Genomic DNA, 17016 nt, shown 5'->3' on the forward strand with positions numbered 1-17016 from the left:
GTTTAGAATTAGTATATCTCCGAACCACTTAAATTAGTCCATAAGGCAGAAATATTGTCTTTTTCTCCCTTAATGTACAAGTATAACTTCTATATCCCTTGATAAATAATGGTTGATTCCCCATACAAACTTTCTTTCTATACCCACTTCACGTTTCATTTACACGATAAAAAGTACCTTATGTCCTAGAACGTACAAAAAAATTCATATACATATATAGATAAGCGGAAGATTATATATTTTTCAAACATTACAATTTTAATGTTAGCGAAGTAAAATAATTCTAATTTTCTATTACTGCTTGAACTGACTAATTTTGTGAGTTTGAAATTTTAGTATACATATAAATTTATTTTTATTAGAAAGTAGGCGATGACACATATTTTAACAACAACAATGAAAGTAAAACATTACGCATTGTATAATAATATTACGTTATTACTGCAACGATTGTGAATACAATCAATAGCATCTTGATTAGAGCTATTTGCTCTATGTATTAAGAAAAATATACGATTTATCTAAGCAATTAAATATTGCTCAAATATTGTTACCCCGGTGAAGCATTCATCAATAACAAGTAAATAAATTAATCATTAGTTGGACACACTACAGCAATAAATATTGCAATAAAACGATAGGACATTACTACAGTTACGCTATACATTACAGACCATAAAATGATGTTCGAAATCATAATTTATTTTTCATACCATATAAAAAGATAATAAAACAGACGTGATCTGAAAATCGACTGAACTAAGAGATTTAATTCTTATAAATATTTGATATCTTATAAATGTACCTGATTGATGCCGTTGATTTTCTGAGGGTTAGGTGGTGTCCACCAGACAGTTATAGCAGTTGAGTTAAAGGGATCGCACCGGATATTATCTGGAGGGGCTTCGGGAATTCCTTCTTTGGTCTTAATAGTATAGCTGTCTGAAAAGACTCCTACGCCTTTATCGTTGTACGCTGCGATTTGCACATTGTAGTCCTTCCACGTGATCAGGTCTTGTATTAGATAGTTTCTTTGTGCTTCATTTGTAATATTCTGGTAGGTCCATGGGCTGTTATCGTAGCCGCGGAGTCTGTATCTGATTACGTACCCCAGTATGTGCCCATTACGGTGCTCTTCGAGTGGTGGTTGCCATTGCGTTATTATCTCGGATGAGGATCGTGCTGATCCCATAAAACCCACTGGCGGACCTGAAGGTGCTGCAAAACATTTTATATTGTCAATCAATATAAAAGTTGCAAAGAAAATGTCAGATTGTTCAGAACGGTATAAAAGTAATTCTAAATAAAATATTTATAGACATCATATCACCACATTCAGCTCATAAGAGTAACCATACGACATGGAGAGGTACACTAAAAATATGATACAATACAAAAATAGAGAAAAAAATATTCCAGATTTTTACACTTCTATTTCTACATATAGTATGGCACAAAGGAAGCGGACTTATTTACATTCTTTTATATATAAAAAAAATGCCATATATCATTGTGTGAATGGAAATAATACATAGTGTGCACACATCGGTGAATGCGCACATGTAGCTATCGTAAGGGCGCTTATTTGTTGTAGAAAACTATTTGAAAACAAAATTAATAAAGTATACCCAGTATAATTACTCAAACCAGAAAATTCATAATTTTCATTAGAAACAGAGCGTACTAAGATCAACATAAATATGCGTGATTAATATTTATAGAAAAACCAACCGCACTGGAACACGCATGCGCAGTTACTTCGTGCCAAATTTAAACTTGAATTAACATTAAAGTCATATAAGTTAATTTCGCCCAGTAATTATTTATAAGTCCTTACATGTTTCCCTAATTCATTTGGATGTGTACTTTATGTACATGTATTACATGCATGCATATGTATTTTTCGGTTAGATTATTTTTCGATCATAATAACAAGATCAAGTAAGGCAGTCAGTTTTATATATTCCAGTACTTTACCGAAGTAAAGACATACTTAGTAATGTACACGTCCATAAACGTTTAGCGACAATCACTATTACACACATAAACATTAAAATATTTTGATTATTACACCCACAATCATAAATAGGTATGTTCACTAACACATTTATAAAAAAAAAATGTAACTCATTCTGATGCATTCATATGAACTCTAGTAGGTCTTCATTAACCAAGACAACTTAAATACGAAGTTAATACGAAAGTTATTATTAAACTTTCATTTTTATTAGACATTATTTATAGCCGGGTGTTAAAATGGTTAAATATTAATATTCTTTATATTTTATTGTGAATAAAAATTTGTACATCAGAATGGCTACCACAAACGAAACTGTTATCTTGTAGAAAAAATAAATCGATTCATGCACAGAAATAAAAAATAAAACTGTTAATAAAAACTATTAAGAGATTGGACACGCTATAAAATAAATATAAATGATAACGATACAAGCCATCTACTTGTACAGTGTAAATCATACCTTGGCAGCATATTATATCGCTGGCTGCTAGATCACAAAGAAACACAGTTATTGTAGTGAAATGCTTGCCTAACTTTACCTGCTCGGTTAGTGTTTACAATGACTAGCGTTAAACTACTACATAATTCAAACGACACCTATGTTAATATCAAAACTTCGAAAATGGTGTTATACAATTAATAACAATAACGATATCTAAAAATAAAAGAAATTTAACCACTACAAGTATCTTATTACAACCACAACACTCAAACAACACACAAACAACTTATTAAAATTTAGACTTAAAGGAGTTTGTTTTATGACTGCATTTTATAAATAACAAGTTATATTAACCAATAGCTTACTTGTCTCTACAAAGTTCTAGGGTAGTTTAACTTGCTATTGTAAAACGTACCATATAACTCACATTGTAATACCCAAACTTAAACGACAAGTCATTCACTGTGGTGGTGACATTTTTTAGTACATGTTATTTCACCACTAAACTATTCGTTGAGAATATTCTAAAGTAGACAAATATCGAAGCTTAATAATACATAGGTTCGTTGAGACATGAAGTGCTGATGATATATGTAACCATGTAGTAGTGCAAGTTAACTACCATATAGAGTAGTAAGAAATTTCCTATCAAACACTTATGGCTGGATTACGAACTTGTATTTAGTATTACATCCTTGCTGCAATGTGAATACGAATAAATAGATGTCATACGAGTTTTTATTATTGTGCCGATTAAAAGCATATTATTTACTATGTAGCGAAATATTTTCATTAGCATATTATTAATATTTCTGTTGAAATATACCTTCTTGGGGCAGTGTTAGAACGTCGGTAGCGTCGGAGGCAGGTCCTTCTCCGACAGTGTTTACTGCTGACACTCGAAACTGGTACGATGTAGCTGCTTTCAGATTGGTCAATAGAACCCAGCGCAGATTTGCAGACACATTCAGTGGCTCTGTTACCCAATTCAATAGCGGATCCGGCGTAGGACCTAGTGATAAAAGTGGCCGTGACAAATTTCAGTTTGCTTTTATAACTAAAAAAATAGACATAATTGGCATTATACAGACCAAATTCGGGTACAATTCGTTTTTGGATTATGAATTTCTGAATAGGTGAGTTTCCATCGAAGCCCGGTGTCCATGAGATGTTAACGGCTCTTTGTGAAGCTTCTTCGAGTTTAGTAGCGCGAGCATTGGTGGGAGCAAACGGAAGCTCGATGACAGACAGGACAGCGTGACGTGTGTGGTTACCGCCCGGTGACGTCACGATACAAGTGTACTCGCCCGCGTCACTGGCGCGTACAGCCTGAACTTGGAGCGCACCATCTGCCGCAACCCATACCCGCGATCCGACCGTCATGGGTCTAATAAAATTGAAATTATTTGTAGATACATCATATAGTTTAAGAAAGTAATCTCGAGTAAAATCAACTCCGTGCTTAGTAATTTCAATAACATTTTACTACGTCGTAAATATACAATTTTATTTTTGGTTCAACATAAAAAATAAGAATGTCAAAACTTTGCGGGCATAACTTTCTTTTCATGTATCCAGTAGTAACAGCGAGTGATTACAAGAGCGTTGTTCATTTTATGTTATGGGAATATACAATATAGATTTCAAACAATGTTTTAGTGTAATATGAATTATTCAAAAATATATACTTACTGTTTGTTGTGAAACCAATCGATATTGTATTTAACGTTCGGGTCATTTGAAACCTTGCATTGTAACGTTGCTGTATGACCCAGTAAAACCCGCGTGTCAACCGGCGGAGCTATTATTTGTGTTCTTACTGTAAAATATACGCATTAAATTATTACAAATATTTTAAATAGTTATACCGACATGTTGTTTACATCTGTTTAAGATTGTCCAGTAAATGTAATGAAGATATAAGAAAACTATTTATACATTATACCCAATGGTCATAGGTTACAAACTAAGTATATTGCCGGCGATCAATCCCACCAAAACAAAGAAATCAAAACATTAATGGAATTGATTTGCTAAAAATTGTATTCACTTACAAACATATGTACCAGAAATATAAACATATTTTTTAATAGTCAGTACTGTTATGTCTAATATGTATACATACCTAAAAGCAAAAATAGTTGAACAATAATTTCAAGGACAAAAATTGCAAATATGAAAAAAAAATGTATTAAAACAACATGTCCTTTAAAAAAAACATGGTATATAAGGTAATAAGGAAAGTCGCTCATAATTAATCAGTTTGCCAGAAAGTCTTAAATAACTCTATATTAAATGTGCGGCTAGCTTGTGGTTTATTAAATTTAAACGTTGTAATAAAAATACAGTAACACTCTGTGCTACTTAATTTTAATGTTACAAAACTTACCTAGAACCGTGAGGTAAGCTTCTCCAGAAACGTTACCGGCGTCGTTAGACCGAAGGCAAGTATATTTTCCGCTGTCGACTATTGTAGTCCCTGTAATTAATAGGTCTCCTTCGTCCAATGTTTGTAGTCTACCCGATAAGTTTATAATAAGTGAATCTGTAAATAAACAGATGTATTCCATATCTTAATACAGCTATGATATATACAATATAACTGAATGTAGAATTCTTATCTTATCATATATAAATAACTTGATATGTTTCTGATAGTGATAAAGATCCCACATATACACTATAATAATATATAACGATTCTAAATTCTACTTGTACAGACTATTATTGGATCTCGTATTAAATCGTTACCCGCTGCTGAAGTGAATAGCACTGAGAACAAGTTCTTGTTTCTTGTGTATTTGAATTCCTATCTATGTTTAAAATTGGCACTTATTAAACGATGAATGATATAATACGTATCGGATGGATACTCAGCACCCCTAATTATTTTTAATAATTAAAAGTATGTCTACAATGTATTGACAAATGAAGTAATGAAGAAAAGTTACGTGCATTGATTGAATATAATACTATCAATACGGACGTCACCACTCAACCTGGCAGTTAAAGACCATTGATTTATTATTGTTGCGTGACTAAAATATTATGAAGTTAACTGTCAACGGATAAACTCTTCTAGCGTAGTTAACTATTAGTCTTAAAATACGTTCGGACAAGTTGTAAAAAAATAATATTATTGATACAAACTAAGTGACAATCAGTTGCATATGTGCACATTATATTAATGTAGGCACTGCATGCGATAGAATGTTATTTGAATAAAATAACTGTGACAGCTCCACGAGGAAGCTTCTAACTCATTTAGGTTTAAGGAAGTAACTATACTCATGACATATAATAGTGTACAAAAATAGACAGACTAATACAAACAGATGTTCGTGTTTTGAGGAGATTCAATTGGAATATGAGGCAGTTGGTGAAACCACAACAACACTTAGGTTATCTACATCATATACATGGCAGTATATTTGTACATAAATTCTTCTAGAACGTTAAAGATTTACTATAGGATTAGATTAATTCAACGATTTCAATCTATAAGCATAATTTACAACATGGCCTAAATATATGGAGATATTACAAATAGATAAAAAATATTTTTTGTTAATATTTGTGTACGATGTGCAGGGGAGAGGCTACTCACCATTAAAGTACCAGGTGACGTTGGGAGTCGGTGCGCCGATGGCCCTACAGGCGATAGTGGCGTCCTTTCCATCGAGTACAGTCAGATTGGCTGGGGGGCTCTGCATTACTGGCGGGGACGCTACAGCCACACATTACGGTTAGTACATGATCTACACTAGCAGCGTTTTGTAATTTATAATACGTAGATAATATATTAGTTAGTACACACATTACAAAAAAAACATGCAAGTTAAGTTATAGTGCAATAGCTGTTTTGGTGTGCGGCAGTTATAATTTCAAATAATAAACCTGATTGAAGAACTATAGTACCTGTAGTTTTGATCTCATGTACACGTATTTTCATATCCATATTATATCGAGACGATAGGTTAAAAAGACTTGACAGTGGCTATATAAAATTAATGTTTTCTATAAACTACCTATTTAATGTTCTCAAGTTCGCTAAGGGAAGTGGGGAAGGGTAGCTAGGTAGGGTGTTGTAATGTTTAATTATTATGTCGAATAATAAGTCTAAGAAATTTTTATTCCGCAGCTGTGTGACTAATATAATTTTTCCTTGCTCTATTTATAATTTCGTTCAAATCTTTTCTTTTATCTTTTCTACATACAGTTAAACTTTTTTCATTAGTCATCTCTTACAGTCATACGGGCCATTGAGTGTCCGTATCATTATACACGAGTATGTTAGTTTTAGAAAAAAAAAACAAACATAACTAGGTATAATTTTGGACGTATTATATCGACAATCTTCCTAAAACCTTAAAGTATAGTTATGAAAGCCTAATGTGTTTTCGACACGTCCTTGGCCTGTATATTTTTAGTTAATATATTGCTGAAATAAAGGTAGGTAATGAAATAATCATGTATTAATGTATGTTAAGCGTAGTAAGAGCTTTCTCATGTGTGACGTGTCGTACAATAATAATAATGTATAAATATTTATAGAAAATAAGTTTTATTGAAGCGTAATAAAGGAAAACTCATGAAATATTTAATTAACTACGAAATAATAGAATAGTAATAAAAGTGGTTTTGAATTAACAAAACAAGATAACCTGATCAGGTGATTATTATTTAGAGTGTAACATCATTAAAACTTGCTTTGTATTAATGATGCCGCGCTCTATAAATCCCTTGAAATAATCACCCTTAGGCTTTAATGACCATCCGTGCACTAATTTTGATGTCATTTGACAAATACATATACAAATTGTATGTCAGATTAATATTGTTAATAGTAAGAATATTTGTGTGGAACTGAAATATTCAGTTGGAAGGAATATATTAAGTATATATTATATCTCACGACTCGATAAGTAAAGATAGAAAATAACAATTTTATTATATCGTTTTAGATAACGTCATTATATATCGATCTTGATAATATAATAAGATAAAGAAGTAAAATTTTTAAATATTGAGCTATGGAGAGCGATAAATTTCAATAAAGCTTAGTAATTTCCACAATGTCCCGTTTAATTTTACAGATCCAACCTGATGTAATTAGCAAATGTTCTGATAGCTCGTACTTGTGGATTCAGACTGTAAATAATATCATAGAAACTTTCTTATAACAATGTTTATAGTTCGATTTCACATGTTAGTACAATTTATGTATATTTTGTTACTTTTAAAAAATACCATTTACTTTTGTAATAAATATATTCTATTTTCATAAAAAAAAAATTGTTCGTATTTTAATAATGAACTGTTTAACTGTGAACCGATTATCAGCCCAGAATCCCGTATATCTAATAAGAAATATCTACAAAGGATGTGTAGTTTAGTTCTTATATCCTTTAGATACACTAGTAGCATATATTATAAATTCATAATACCAAATAATTACTTGCAACATATTACTTAGTAGTACTTCATTAAATAAAATAAAGCTAATATTACGATATAACAACACAAACTTTGATTTTGTGTGAGGCGATCTAATCATTTCCTTAATACAGCTTTACCGTTGTGTAATAAGAGTTTCTTGTTGACTGAAGTAGTTCTAGTCTCGTCAGAAACAGGTCACATTTAAGGATAAGCCTTCTTTGTGTGCCGAAGGTGATAAGACTTGTTTGCCATTGGGTGTTTCTTATGTTACAAATTACGGAGATAGCGAGTCCTACTTAACAATTGAATCCTAGTTGCTGTAATATATTTTACATAAAAGTATTAATCTCGTTGAATTTATTATAATTATCTATCTATGCAAAAACACAAGATACTAAATATAACATGCAATATTAACAAATTGTTCTAGGACTAAATAACAGTAGTAATAATAAAAAGAACAAATTAATATTTAAATATTTATTTGCTTGTGTGCCTAATATAGCATGTAAACTACAAAAAGACTGATACAGTATATAAATAAACCATAAAAAACACAATCGGACCTGTACCAAGGTAAATAAAAGTTGCAAAGAAGCAATAATTTGCAATCACTCTGTGCTATAAAAATTTAAAATCGCTATATTGTGCAAAAACGATAACTATTTGCTTACTGCCTGTATCAAATTTGAATGTTTTTGCTTTTTTATCTGTAGTCCTCATTCTTATTAATTTCATGTGACTGCGTGGAAGTCGTCTAGTTTCCTTTGCTGTACGACAGTTGTCAATATTAATATATTATTAATTTCTCGCGTGTTTACTTTCTTCACCAAATAGAGCTAAGTAAGTAAATTTACTAACCATAAACGAGTGTACATTTGTAATAAGTACTGTAAATTAGGAATGTTTAACCCAAATTATAAATAGTGTTGTAAGATATGTTGGCAGATATCTTTGAGATTCAAAAAACGCCCTATACTTATAATTTAACAGTGGCTAGGACGTTTAGTTTTAGAGAACTTCTCAATATAACCAACGTTGCTAAGATAATTAGTAATTGTACACAGACAGATTTTTTAATAAATAACATTTAAATTATTTTTGTCGTTACGATTATTACAGTTAGCTATAGGTACTAACTGTTTATTTATCACGATTTCGCTCGCGTGAATTCGATGTCTCCGTTAATATAGGAAAATTTCATTAAATCTTTTAATAGTTGTTCAAGGAATTATATCACCTAAGCTGATATTAAGCACTTTACGTTTTTTAAGGATAAAAGCAATGTTACATTTTTCTGACACCAAAATAGTCGATTCAATGGTATTTCATTGTGTGTATGTGTATGTTTACTCTCTATTCGAAAGTAACTTTATTTCTACATTTTGTACCACTATTGAGTTTTAATTTGTTATATTGTTCATTGTTCATACTAGTTATGATTTGTAATAATAACATACACATAAAACAATAACATAAAGGATAGAACTTACTTTTAATTTTTAACCATGTATAAATAGATGATTCTCCTGCTTCGTTGTTGGCAACACACTGGTATATTCCCATGTCTTCCATTCTCAGGTCTTTGATAATGAGAGATCGATCAAGTTGTACCCTATATCTGCCACCTCCATCATCAACATCACTATTATCAGTATCGCCAGCTTCAGCGCCTACACTTGCTATCTTCTTAGCATCTTTATACCAAGTTATGCCCGGTATAGGAATGCCTTGAACATTGCATTCCAATGTTATTGTGCTACCAAATTCTCCAAAAGTCTCGGATTTTAAATTTGTTAAGAAAACAGGTTTTTCGTATACTGTAACAGTTGCCGAGGCTGATACAGTGGCAAATCCTCCAGACTTTAGTCGCGCTTGGCACGTGTACTGGCCAGTGTGAGTCAAATTAGCAGATATAAGACTAAGCGTTCTATTCCATTGGTCATTTAAATCAAAGGTGATTCCGGCTAAATCAATCATAACTCCATCTTTAAACCACAAAGTTTCTAGCTCATGAAGGGGCTTGGCGTTAGCTACGCAATATAAGTTAGTATATTCTTGACCTTTCGTTATTTTAGTGTTCTGTGGTTTTATAATGATTTCAGGAGGGACATCCCTAGTGTCATCTCCAAAGATGTTTAAAGTAATGTAAGGGCTGTTTTCTTCTTTACCTAGTTGAGTATTTATGGCTCTTACCCTGAAATAATTTGCAATTATTTATATATTTCAATTCACTACATAAATTGTAAAAGAAGAATAAATAAAGACGCAATAATATTTACCTATAGGCTCGTTCATCTTCCTGCGAAGCGGACAGTATAACTAATTGATGTTTGTCAGTGATTGCGTATTTTTGGTCATATCGCAAAGCTCCATTTTCATCCTGCCAAATCACTGAGGGTGAAGGTTCCGACTCTATGTGGGGAAATTCTAAAATAACAGCCCTCCCTGATTCGGCAGTCACAACTTGCTCAGAAGCATTTTCGAAGACGCCCATATCTATATTATGAATTGCATTTTTTATTTATATACATAGAGTAAAAACAACAGTTTATAATTATGTTGTAATTTTTTTTTAATATTTACATAACAGCGAGAAGAGCTTGGATAAATTCTGATCGGGTCAACAGTCAAAATTAGAATGAGGTATGAGTTAATAATAACAAATCATGGTTTAGGGTTCATAATAAAAAGAAATATAGTCTAATATAGCGTATCAAATTTAAAGATTAGAAAAAACGAAATAATATCAAGTAAGATATAATATTTTTTGTAAACAACGTAAGTAACTACAAATTAATTATAAAAATTACCAAGCTGAATGCATGGTGAGCGTATACGAAAATCGTAAATGCAATGCATCTTGAGGCTTTTCATAAACTTAGATTAAATTGTGTAGATATGTTCTGGTTATAAATAGTGTTATTTAATTATTTAAGTAACATATCTATTTTCAAATAATTAAAGATGTAATTCATATATCCCGCAGTAAATTACGTAATGTTCCCACGAGCATGACAATATATATTAAGATACCATGTTGCTGTTCATGTGTATAGGCGACCGTTACCATTTTCGAGTAAATTGACAACTTGCTTGCTATCCTGGTCACATAAATAGTGAGTCATTCAAAAAGCACTTTACTTACAGGCGACGACGATATTATTCTTTTCGCTGAAAATTGCACCGACATCGTTCTTGGCAATACACTGGTACGCTCCAGCGTCTTGCCGCTGGGTATTGTGTATCTTATAAAATAATTCTGAAGAGTATTCGCCAAGCGGCACACCATTTTTCAACCACCGATACATTGGTTGAGGTATTCCTACAGGACCGGAATATAACAATCGTAAGTGTAATTGTTTTTTTGAATAAACGAATAAACAAAAAAAGGATTGGTATATTCTTACCTATTGCTGAGCATTGCAAAATTTTTGTGGTACCTTCTCTCACTATACTATTTGATGATGATGGCTGCATGCTGAACCTAGGCGGTTGCATTTGTACTGTAACAAAATTTAAATGATTAATTATTTAAATATATAATAGAAAATCGTATATACTGCTTTTTTTTTCTTTTTAATTTAATTATTACTTTTACTTTACCAGTTGACAATGCATATGACTACCACATCTAGAGTTACAATCAAGAGTATCAAGGTATCCCAGCACCACTCAAAAAGACTGTAAAGAAACAGAATCCAAATCGACCATTTTTAAAATTTAAATTTGCAAGTCTATAAATTGATTATAAAACCAAATAATAAATATTTATAGACGTTTCTTTACTACATCAATATACAATTGCATTTTCATATACAAGATCTGGCAGTTGTGTTGTATTAATGCTATAAGATTTTTTTGTGCTATGAGAATATTATGTGATCAATACGAAGCAGGTATTGTAATAATACTATCCTATACGACGTCAATTAAACAAAAAAATAATAATTTCATGATGTTTTTATGTATAATATAACATTATCTAAGAAACTATAATATTTTCATACCAGTTCAATTACGGGGTAGATAGAGTTCAACGATAATTTTATTTTCTACTTATATTCGCAGTAAATGACATTGTAATGTTATTGATCGATATAATATATATTATACGGAAAAGAGTATGCTCATGCAAAAATGTTTTGTATATTTAAAGAGCTCTACGATGCCTTTGAGAATTAGGGAATTGAAAGGTTAATAAACCTTAACGTTAAGCCCATAAATGTAAAGTCTTCAAATTTATTTTATACTGAGCTATACCTATTTGGAAGGATCATTTTATTTCTCATTCGTTAGTTGGAAAAAATTGGTGTGATCCAAAGTGAATAATTAAAGTAAAAACTAAATCAATTAGGAGATACGTCATTCGATCCGGTCCTGTTTCAGCAACATTAAGGAGTCACAGTGCTCGTTGACCAAATTTATCTTCGTATCGGAATGGCGGCTGCGGTCGTTCAGAAGTCGTTGCGATAGAAATCATTAATCAGTTACGCAAACATTTTGTTAACATTACCATAGCTCTAAGATAGACAAGGGCCATTTCAACGCAATGGCATTAGAAAGTACCCACTAATTTATCGGAACAACAGTAGCAAAGTTAAGGGTTTAGTAAAAATATATTTACCATTACTCAAGTTAGATAAAAGTTTTTTACTTATGAAACGATAGTATCCGTTATTAGTATTAAGTACATTTTATTGAAATCAATTAAAAACATTATAGTTATTAAAATAAAATAATAACTAGCAATAAATAATATTAATTGCGCTCTTTATGGACGGCTGTTTCCGGTTTTAATAGGACTCTAAGTTATCTGAAATATAATGGAATCGCAAAGTACGCCAATTACCTAAACTGTGTTTGGAATGGTTCATCCTGTTTTATGACTCCTTATATAATCCCTTGTATGTATACTTACTTTGTAATATGTTATTTTTTCAGTGTATTTTAATCTATATTAGCTATCGACAAGTGCCTGCATCACCACGAGCGCTCGCTGGGCCATAATAGTCCATGAATATGAACACAGGTTATTCTGTGTTCATATTCATGTTTTAATTTGGCACCTCTCGGTGCATTTTTATGATACGCTTGAAGAATCCAAAGGGAAAGGGAAGAATAGAAAGACCACATTTTACATAATAGATACATTTTTCGGAGGTCTCTTTACATTGTTTAAATAGTTTGTGAGCTTACAAAGATTATTTGGTGCCGGTCGTTTTTATAATTGTAATTACCGGAAACCTTACCTACTTTAGTTTCGTCGTCTTCTAATTCTGGTGGATTCATGGACTGTGTACAATCCAATTGCAATTGAAATAAAGACTTATGGTAATGTAAAAAAGCTCAATTTGGAAAAAATAAATAATCACCATTGTTATACTTAATCACGAGAATTCAGGAATTTGGTTTCACAGTAAGTACAAGGATAGCTATATAAATGGGGTCAAGTATAATTTTATAGGTACTTTACAATAAGGGAGATTTGTAATGTTCTTTATTAACACACAAGGTAGGCAGAATTTGGGTATTAAATAACTATTAAATTGATATGTAAATATTCACACAAAAGGTATAGCCCCAGGACATTTCGGACAGATATTAAATTAACCTAACCCAATTTTATCACCTTAGGAGTTTAATATCGCATCATTCTGAAAAAAGTTATTGTTTATTTTCTTTACCGAATACTTGGGTATCGAGGTTATTTGTACAAGATTGTATGAGTCGGTTGAACGCGTCATACTCCTACAAATTTTACCGTTAACCCGTTTCCTTTTTAAGTACTATTTCTATATAATATCCAGTAGATCATTAACTTGAAGGTTAAAAGATGAAGTTCATATCAGGTATTATAGAAATTTTTGGTGGATGGATGCTAATAGTACCGTTCATTTAGTGTATGTAGATACTAAGCCAACATCGATAATATAATAATACATTTTCCAAACATATTTTTCTACAAAAATACACTATTACTAGTATTAAATTTTCTATATTTTTTAAATTTGTATCACATTTTTATCATAATAACATAACCATTAAAATATATAATATGTCCCAAAGCTATATAAATATGTGTAGAAATATTATCACTATTCTAATTTTAAAATACTTGTTCAAAATATACTTCTTTTAAAACATGTTACTGCCTAACTATTTAAAACATTACTTGTGCAGATGTGGGAGCAACTGTTGTAATTAAGCTGTACACGACTGAGGAGAGAAATTGGAATAATTCAAATAGAGCAATGAAATGCTATCAATACTGATGGGCAATAAATATTATTTTTACTTTTTTGCCTATTCAGAAATACATTCAATTTTCACAATCAAATATCGTAAAAAGAGATTTTATATATATATATGTATATTTATATTTTATACATACAAAAAGTGCTATCAAATTGAAAAGATTATTTTTGGTAGTCGATTGAAAATAAAGCTCATAATATTTTTAATTACGAGCAAATATTTTTGCTATACTTGTAAAATCCATCTAAAAATATTATCGCCGATATATATGTAGCACCCATATAATCCTGACTTACTGTATGTACTTACTTTCTTTTTATAGTACTTACTTTATTTAGAACTAATAATTGTAACATATGAGGGGTTTAGATGAAGACGGTCAAACCCTTTTCTATTGAGGATCACCCAAAGGGATCGTTGAGCTTTGGTACAAATAAATCGAGATGTATCCTTCAGTATTCACAAAGGAAAATTGATGCAGAGTTTTTTAAATATTTATAGATAATAGTTAAATATGTTTTAAATTCATATTATTTAGTATATAATTTCTAAGAGACAGTTATGTACGTTATAACGCTATGTACGTTCTAACTTATAAGAGATAAATAAACTAAATGTCAATATGAGTATATTACAAAACAGTATCCTTTACTTATGTATTTACTCACTGGAGTAACACACGAACAGGTGTTGGACAGATTTCATAAGGGATTCTTTATGGATCCGTAGTCATCTTGTAATCCTTACAGTTACACCTACTTAGTTTATTACTGGGACGTCATACTCGTATTATCCACTAAAAATAAAGTGTTATTATTTTGTAGAATTTAGATTTAAGAAAATTGACCGAACTCCATGGTACGAATCATAACCACTTAGTGATTAACAACAAACTATTTCTCTAGAACATCTATCTACTTATTATTCACCAAACTGAATAGCTCATAAGTTTCTTAGGTACAAAATGACATAACAGTACAAACTGTACCCATTACTATATAAGAAGTATTGAAAACGAAAGTTAATTTTACTGCTAGGTACGAGAAGACAAACTGTATTTGACTGGGCTGCAAGAGACAGCACGGTAAATGTGTCTATTTCACATATATAATGAGAATATAAATTTCTCATTATATATGTGAAATAGATATCTATGCACATAAGTATAAGATAAGTACCATGAAGCTTGATAAAGTTATTGCACATTGTTACTACTTTGATAAAGTACTACAAAATGCTGCGCATTCACTACAAAATTGTTTTATGACGAGCGCATTTAAAGGTAAGATGAAAAGAGATATTGTTATACATATAGGTATAACAATTCATGTAGGTACATTTCACTTTTTCGAATAGGTATGAAATAAAAAAAAAAGATAATGTTCATATGAAAGGACTAATCGGTGCGGTAGTTTTGTAAGTTTAAAACTAGTGAGATATAATCTAATTTATATTTGTTTAATATTTGAGAAACTAAGACATAACAACAAAACTTGATAAATTAGTAAACTTAATCGTTAAAATGTACACAAAAATAGCGTGCATATTATACTTTTACTTCCGAAAAATATACCGCTAGTTAATTTATTTAATAAATAATAATTGAAATAAATTCTAATGCATTTGTCATGATAATTAATTTGCTGTCGCATAATTTATATTGCAACAGCTTACTGTTTTCAATTACCTTGCTTGAAAATCTTTTGATTCGTTAATTATAGGTACTGCTTGCTTTATGTAAGCAAAATAATTTACACGCCGTAGATTTAATTAAACGCAGAACTAATAGATACCAATTTTTTTATTTTATTATTAAAATCAGACTACGAATTGTGACAAAAAATGGTGCGAAAGAAAAACTATTATGCAAAAATAATCATCAGAATCACTTTAGTTTTACGAAGATACAGAATGTATGTAAAAGAAAATACCATCATTTTGAGTATCATCCTTTGGTTCCAATCGGTTCATAAACAACATATTTATATTTCAGAATACCTACTTACAAATATAGTTTTTAATTCCACATATCTATCCGTCTTGCTACGTGCAAGTTGTTTATTTTCTCGATGGTATTCTTGATTGACCTGAGTAAACCTGCCCCAGTTGCCGCAGTTAACACGTGTGAGTGTGTATCATATTACCTTTATATATCGACGATATTTTACAAAATTGAAAATTAATTTTCGCCATTTATAACAAACAAGCATGTTCTACAATTCTTTCAGGATATTAGCTATTAGTATTCAATTCTAATTAAAGACGATACTCATTAAATATTTAGATTAGCTATTACAACAATTCAAAATATTTGCATTATGGTAATAAAATGGACCGAATTTCTTTCCTTGGCATAACCGACTCCCTGAAATTGCTATTGGCTTTGTATCTATATACATATATTGGTGTAGAACTGAACGTTTTAATTGGTACAAAACAATAAATATATCTATATAGTCTCTGAGTTTGTATATGTCTGAGTGTGAAAGTATGTATTGAAAAAGCAATATCTAGATTATTTGTATTTTTTTTTATTGTTTTGTGGCATTATGATACGTCTGCACTAAACTTGCTGGCGGTGCAATGAGCTGACATGATAAAAATGATAAGCCAAGTGATTAATTTAGATTATTGCTAGCAGAATGTGCGCATCGTAATGTTACACTAAGTATAACGGTAACTATACTAGTATAAGGACAATCCGAAGTCCAACGATACCTAGTATTATTTAAAAAAAAACTTCTTAAAAATACTAAACGCTCGGGCATATATCGACATTCTTTCCGTCGAAAATCCTACAATATTGTCTACGTAAAATATTTTAATGCAGTAAGTATCGTATAGGTAGGTATACTAG

General features: G+C 30.9%; 1 protein-coding gene across 1 annotated transcript in view; it reads right to left on the reverse strand.

The window, feature by feature from the left end:
• Positions 1–17016, reverse strand: part of LOC131848542 (protein sidekick) — a 49019-nt gene that overhangs the window by 15348 nt on the left and 16655 nt on the right. Inside the window, exons 2-12 of the mRNA XM_059198445.1 lie at positions 11312–11407; positions 11050–11226; positions 10184–10400; positions 9395–10098; positions 8576–8671; positions 6070–6189; positions 4852–5007; positions 4155–4281; positions 3554–3849; positions 3289–3474; positions 806–1218 (exon numbers count right to left, since the gene is read on the reverse strand). Of these exons, the coding sequence (XP_059054428.1) occupies positions 806–1218; positions 3289–3474; positions 3554–3849; positions 4155–4281; positions 4852–5007; positions 6070–6189; positions 8576–8671; positions 9395–10098; positions 10184–10400; positions 11050–11226; positions 11312–11407 (2588 nt within the window). The remainder of the gene's footprint in view (positions 1–805; positions 1219–3288; positions 3475–3553; positions 3850–4154; positions 4282–4851; positions 5008–6069; positions 6190–8575; positions 8672–9394; positions 10099–10183; positions 10401–11049; positions 11227–11311; positions 11408–17016) is intronic.

The sequence above is a fragment of the Achroia grisella genome, unplaced genomic scaffold, assembly GCF_030625045.1.
Source record: "Achroia grisella isolate CSIRO2021 unplaced genomic scaffold, CSIRO_AGI_Agris_v1 utg558, whole genome shotgun sequence".
NCBI lineage: Eukaryota > Metazoa > Arthropoda > Insecta > Lepidoptera > Pyralidae > Achroia > Achroia grisella.